The following is a 7,248-nucleotide window of genomic DNA, read 5'->3' as shown; positions in this document are numbered from 1 at the left end:
GACGTCATATGAGTATGAGCAATGAATGAATCGGGCAGCACGATTCTGCACAGCTTCCAATGGGGTGATTAGATATGCTTGTTGTGGGCTCCAGATGGGGGATGCATATTCTAATTTGGGTCTTATAAGTGATTTATACGCGAGCAATTTAACATTTGGTGTGGCAAGACGAAGGTGACGTTTTAGAAAACCGAGTGTTTTGTTTGATGCTGAAATGATGTTACCAATATGAACCTGCCATGATAGATTAGAAGAGAGGGTGACTGCTGGATATTTATATGATTGTACTTGCTCAATCTGTGTGTTAGAAATTGAATAATGAAAGAGATATGGATTGTGACGACGAGTGAAGGACATGAGTTTACATTTAGTAGGATTGAGGGACATTAGCCAGTTATCACACCAATTTAGTACGTTGTTAAGCTCTGTCTGAAGAGTGTATTGATCGTGACAGTTATTAATGGTGCGGTAAATAACACAATCATCTGCGAAAATTCGAATACTACAGGAAACATGCAGGGGCAAGTCGTTAATATATATTAAGAATAGGAGGGGACCGAGGACAGAACCTTGTGGGACCCCTGAAGTAACCGGGAGAGATGTAGACAGATGGCCGTTAAGATAGACTGACTGAGAACGGTTAGTTAGGAATTCTTCAATCCATTTGAGAGTATTAGGGGGTAGGTTCAGCTTTGAGAGTTTTAGTAATAGCCGGCGGTGGGGAACCTTGTCAAAAGCTTTGGCGAAATCAAGAAAGAGGGTGTCTGTCTGCATATTACGGTCTAGATTAGTGTGCAAGTCGTGAAGGAAAAGCGCTAGTTGGGTTTCGCAAGAGAGGCCCTTACGAAACCCATGTTGTGAGGGGTGAAAGAAATGGTTTCGGTCCAAGAAGTTTACGATTTGTGAGTAGATGACATGTTCCATGATTTTACAAGGCACACTAGTCAATGAAATGGGGCGGTAATTCAAGGGCGAGTCTCTGTTACCTGATTTGTAGACTGGAACGACCTTCCCCGTTTTCCAATCAAGAGGCAAAATTCCTGAGGAGAGTGACTGTGAGAAAATGAGACATAAATATGATGCACAAATTGATTCCACGTTTTTCAATAGTTTTGAATTAATCAGGTCCATACCAGCTGATGATGAAAGTTTCATATTACGAATTATGGATGAAATGCCTTCTTCGACGAACGTGACTGCCGGCATGGGGGTTTCTAGGTTAAAGGGTGGTAATTGTGAAAGTGCGTTGGGTTCGGTAGTGAACACAGATGTGAATGCATGGTTAAATATTTCTGCGCAATCATGGTCACTCACTGCTTCATGTGAATCATTCGTCAGTTTAATATCGGGAGGATGTGTTGGGTTTAAAACTTGCCAGAATTGCTTGGGGTTTCTTATAAGCAAGTTTGGTAAGTCATTGTGATAAAATGAGTACTTGGCGTTACGAACAGAAAGTAGGTATGATTTTTCGGCCTCGAAGTGTTTTCCCCATGTGGCAGGCGTGTCGTTTCGTTTGGCGGTACGAAACAATCGTTTCTTTTTGTTTTCGAGTCGTTTTAAGTGCTGGGTAAACCATGGTTTATTGCGATTAGTATGAAAGGTAATCCTTGGTACGAACATATTAGTGAGATGATTTAATTTGTTCTTGAATATCAGCCAGTTTTCATGAATTGAGCGAGTGTGAAATGCGGATACGTATTCAGGAAAAAAGGTGTTAAGTTCTTCAGTTATTGCATTATAGTTACCCTTATCGTAGAGGTGTATCGTTTTATCGGATGTCTGTTTTTGAGTCGAGGTAAATGAGAATAAAGCGTGCATGACTTTGTGATCGCTGATTTCAGGAAGGTAACTGATGGATGATACATTCTCGGGGCTGCTTGTTAGTATCAGGTCGAGTGTGTTTGCTGATTCTCGTGAAACACGGGTTGGTTGGGAAATTAATTGAGTGAGGTTAAAATTTAAACAGACATCGATGAAGTTCTTCGCCTCTGCATGACACGTTATTGTGGAACTATCTATGTTCTGCCAATCAATATCGGGGTACTTAAAATCACCAAAAAGAAGAATACGGGCATTTGGATATGTGAAAACAAGTTTATGAAGGATGTTGTTCAGATGACGTGGGAAGTCTGGACTAGTCTGGGGGGGCCTGTAGCAAACGCCAAGCAGAACTGTTACGAGGGGAGCGCGACAGATGAGCCATATGGCTTCAATGTCGGATGCGACGTCAACAACAGAGCATGATATGCCTCGATGAATGACAACGAGAACACCGCCCCCCCCGTTTGCCTTTCCGATCGTTTCGATACACTTCGAAGTTGGGTAAATCGGCCAAAATTTCCGCATCCGTTACGTCACTATTTAGCCAAGTTTCTGTTAGCATTAGTATGTTGCTTCCGTATGACGACATGATGTTTGATATGAGTTCGCGCTTTGGAAGAAGACTACGGATGTTAGTGAATATTATCGAAAACGAGAGAACATTGTGCGGTGGAGCGGGTCGACGATATGTTAAAGTTTTGTGACGGGGCAATTGCTACGCTATTTCCTTAACGGTTTGGGATGATGCGTCAAATACATAGCGTTTTGAGCCGATGTGCAGGGTTTTGAAGCGCAAGGAGTACTTGTTAGAATTGGCTTTGGCAAACACTAGTAACTGTTTACGCGCGTGTCGAACGGTGCGGGAAAAGTCCTCTCCAATACTGTAGTTTGTGTCTTTTAATTTACGGCCATTTGATAACAGTGCGTCTTTGGTTTTATGAGATAGGAATTTTACGATTACGGGACGAGTTCGGTCGGCTGAATGATTTCCGAGGCGATGCGCTCTTTCAATGTCGTTAGGTTCCAAGGTTATATCAAGATTATTGCGGCAAACATCAATGACTAGTTTTTCTGACTCAGCCCACGTTTCAGCGCTAGCAGGGTCAGGGATGCCATAGAAAATGAGGTTATTCCGACGTGATTGGTTTTCCGCGTCATCCAGGCGTGTTTCTAGTTCTTCAATCTTTTTAGCTTGGTTGATTGTGGTTGACTGCATTATTTCAATATCGTTTCTGAGGTGAAGAAGTGTTTGGTAATGCGCTTCGAGATCGGCCATTCGTTTGTCTAGGCTTGCTATGGTTTGATCTGTTGTGTTCAGCTGTGTTTTGAGGTCCTGTATTTCCGTAATCAACAGGGTCTGTCCCGCGTTTAGCTTCTGTAGTTCAGCGAGTACAGCAGCGTTTCCCTCAGGACCAGGGTTAGTCTCAACGTCACCTGATAGCATGAGCAAGGAGTGAATTACGTGAGCACACTCAACGGCAATGGCGACACAGCAGTGCGGGCTCGGAAACTGCACCAAAATATAATTACTGGATTTTTTAGCGAAGAGGGCATACGATGTACTGACCTGCATCGCAAAGGTAAGCGGATTAGGTGGCTGCGCTGTGGTGCAGTCACCGAGCCCACGAAGCGGTGTCAGCGGGTGAAGCTCTTTTATACATGTTGGCATTGTTGCTGATGTCGATGTGGCCACCCATGGTACTGTGATTTCCGGTGTGTGCAGCTCCTCTGGCGGCACATCCAGTAGGGACGAGCACTCGTCGGGCGGTAGATGGCAGGAGCCCGGGTCATCCCCAGTGTACGGCAGTGCGCACACCGATGACGCCCCCGTAGACAGGCCTGCCAGGGACGGCAGCAGCAGGCTGGCAAATGCGAGGACGGTCGTCTGCATCGCAAAGGTAAGCGGATTAGGTGGCTGCGCTGTGGTGCAGTCACCGTGTTTTAAACGTCGTAGACACTTCTCGCCTCCAGTGCGCCAGTTCATGCTTCCTTTGCAACTTCTTTTAACTGCCGCCGCCTTGCATCGGCAACTTTTTCCATCCATTTCCGGACGCATGGGTGTCTACCTCTTATGCTGAAGAGTTCACTGTCATACAGATATCTTTTAAAATACAAGGCAAAACCATTACGAAGATTCTTTGTTTTCTATTAGATAGCACTGGCTAGAGCTCGCACCAACAGACTTTGACATTGGGATATTTTTCTGTATTTTCAATATGCAGTGTACAATCTTCGCAATTTTTCAAACTTTCAAGATGACTTCTTCAAGGATGCATCACAGTAAACTACGTAGGACTGTGACGGTATGTACGCGGTACAAGTTAAGCACATGAAAGAAGTTGCTGTTCTTCCCTGGAGAGCAGATTTTACCGAAAGGCGTAATTATACGAGTGATCGGTTGGCTTTCACTTGCAATATTTTATAACAGCGTTTCCTACTGAAAGGCTAGTCTCAATTCAGGCAGGCATGAAATCTTGTGATGTAGATGTTCTAGCTGAGCAATTTCGGCAGTGAGTGGGCTGCAATCCGAGGGAATGAGAAAGCGATATTTCCAAGTACACTTCAATATGAGAGCTGAGGCTGTGCGTGCGTGTGTGCGTGTACGTGTGCGTGCACGAGGACCATACGAAATGAAAAGCGTCAGACGTACGCCAACATAAATACAGTGTCCTTAGGTGTCTGCTACAGCAAGAAGACTCTCCTCAAGATTTATCGTTAAGGAAAATCACAAGACACTCTGAAGCGCCGTTCCAAAGCGGCACGTGTTTTTTTTTTTTTTCAAATGAACTCTTCAACAAGTCTTCTAGCTGCCTGACGACGAGCGGCCCTTCCTTTCACAACGCACTATTCAAAATATTTTGTTCCGCGGTGCGATAGACAGTGAAGCGTCTCTCTAGGGAGTTTCAATATTCGGTGCGCTGGAGTAATTTTTTCCCCGGTGTAGCTGACGTAAGTGACACGATGTTTTTTTTTCTGCTTGTCGCTAATATGTGACGTTGAAGCGCCGCAAATTTCAAGCGAACTTCTTCTCGCGCCTCTGCAGAAGGGACGACTGCAGCGGCAGCGAAGCAGGGCGGGAGCGTCATGCAGAAGCAGCATCCTCCGAAGCGGCGGCTCTAATTAAATACTCTCTGACGCCTGCAACGTGTAGAACAGCACGGGACATGGCGTACGCGTGGTCTTTCGAGCTTAACTGCGGTAACGCAGCAACAGTTACGGCGCCGGAGTACGCCATCCATCGATTTCATCGGTGGTGCGGCTGCTAGAGGTGACGCTCTGTTACGTCACCTTGTTACGGAAGGCGGAGGATGAAGGGGGCGAGATGCCCCCCTTACAAAAACTTCTTTAGAGAGTCCATTGACTGTCTATAGACTTCTGTCTATAATGTCTATACACTCTCTAAACACAAACCTTAGAAAACAGTCTATAGGCAATACAAATCCTATACAGTCTATATAGATTTATGAACATAAACTTTTAGTCGACTTTTAGCTATAGACTACGAATAGACAAAAATAAATACTTATAAGAAGGCAATATAGCCTATAAGAAGTCTATAGACTGTCTATAGACCGTTTTTATAAGGGCCTGTAGGGCGCAGGACGGTTAACTCCATTCCTTGCTCACATTTTTGCATGGTTTGAATTTTTATGCAGATTTCGGGCGAGCCCAGGCGCATCCGCACTACCCGAGAAAATTAGCCAGAATATTTTAGGCTGTATTCTCGACCAAGGCAACTAACCGGCTTCGTGTTAAAATGTCAGAGGTGCGCGACCACATAGGAAAAAAATTAGCCCGAATAATTAGCACAAAACCTCTAACTCTTAAGGTTCTGCCTCTTCGAAAGCCGGTAATTCAAGCATTCTATTCAAACTACAATAAATTTAGCCTTGTAGGCTGCCACTCAAATATTGTCATGCCTACATTGTATTTAGGATACGTCACTCATGGGGGCACTTTGTTGACCTAAAATGCTGTGAGGCGAAAGCCTTTAGCACGATGTTGCTGCTTGTGTCACTGATGTGTGGTTAAGATGTTGATTAAGTGCACTATTGTTTGCGAATATTAAATCCTGGAGACACTGAAGGGCGTTTGGGAGGCATCCGTTTGATTCGAACATTTTCCCAAAACACTCTCCAGCGTCCTTACGCTAGACAAAAATTATTGTGGGCTCTTAAAAGAATGAAAAATAAAGTATCCCTGGCCCTTGCCAATAAGAATAAAGCCAGACATAGGTTAGATTGGGCTAAAAAAAATAGCCCTGCCCGCACCATCCTGCGACACAACAAGACACGTATTATTGTGGGCAGAGAAAAAGAAAGAAAAATAATGTTTCCCAGCCCTGAAGAACAACGTATGCGCTCGCAGGTAGTAGCGTAGTCGTTAGCAGAATCGGCTGCGGAACGGAAGAATGGCAGTTCGAATGGCGCCGTGCAAAAGGTGTCTTTTATGCTTATCGAGTTATCGGTGTGACATTACTTGAAACCGGACAAGGTCATGGCGACAAATATGAGCCATTGAACGCTTTCGTCTTAAAAGAGAATGAGGAGCACAGCACTAAGAGTGAGTGCCTTTCATTTTCAAACTCGGACTGTGCATACAACTTCTTTAGGTGTACAATGGTCTTTACTGAACTGGTCTTTAGCAGAAACAACACACTCACAGTGTCGGTCCATCATGGGTGTTTTCCCCAGGCTATGTAAGCCAATTAAGAATAACTCATGTAAGGGTTCTTCAACAAGTTGCAGTGCAGTGAGGTATCATAAAGAATGCGGCGTCAAATTCTCTTTTTTCCAATTTTTCAATGTCCGTCGCTTGATGTGTAAGAAAGGTATTGCATCTTTATAAATTATGAAACAGTGTTCAATAATTTCAGGAGCATCACAAAGGCGACAATTAACCGCATAGACAAAAATACCCTTTTTACTCTAGCCATATTTTAACCGGCAATGTCTCAGTGTGCATGTGAAAGAGTAAAGTTTGTGTAGATGATGAGAGGGCATTTTACATACCCTCTTGTGTACGCCATGTCCCCGTAAACCAAAATACACACAGCGGCACATTAACACAGAGAAGAGCATACAAATTAAGTCCTTGTGCAACCGTTTCTTCGACATCGAAAAACGATACTCAGAGGAATATGAGCAAGCAGAAAGCGTACAGCTAAATACACCGCATGCATGAAGCCCCACAAACACGGACGACCAGAAACATTACAAGAAACAATGTGGCTCGGTAAAGCATAAACAAGGTTAACTTTCAAGAATGTAGGCACTATTGGGCGTGTGGTCTCAAAGAAAATCATGAAACGTTGAACTACCTATGGACATGGAGGTGGACTAAATAAAAAAAGGTCGCCAACGCTTACAGGCCAAAAAATGCTATCACGCGCTATAGATACAAAATACGAATCTCTCACGTGGCGAA

The 7,248-nt window shown here is 44.1% G+C and overlaps 1 protein-coding gene across 1 annotated transcript; it reads right to left on the bottom strand.

Annotated features, from left to right (window-relative positions):
- Positions 1 to 2,536: 2,536 nt before the first annotated feature.
- On the bottom strand, positions 2,537 to 3,713 carry LOC144112081 (uncharacterized). Its single transcript, XM_077645157.1, has one exon. It carries the CDS (start codon positions 3,710 to 3,712, stop codon positions 2,537 to 2,539), a length of 1,176 nt encoding a protein of 391 aa, XP_077501283.1. The 5' UTR covers position 3,713.
- Between the last annotated feature and the right edge of the window lie 3,535 nt (positions 3,714 to 7,248).

This window comes from Amblyomma americanum, unplaced genomic scaffold (assembly GCF_052857255.1).
Source record: "Amblyomma americanum isolate KBUSLIRL-KWMA unplaced genomic scaffold, ASM5285725v1 scaffold_49, whole genome shotgun sequence".
Taxonomy (NCBI): Eukaryota; Metazoa; Arthropoda; class Arachnida; order Ixodida; family Ixodidae; genus Amblyomma; species Amblyomma americanum.
Note: the sequence above shows the minus strand (reverse complement) of the source record. Positions and strands in the feature narration are given on the sequence as shown.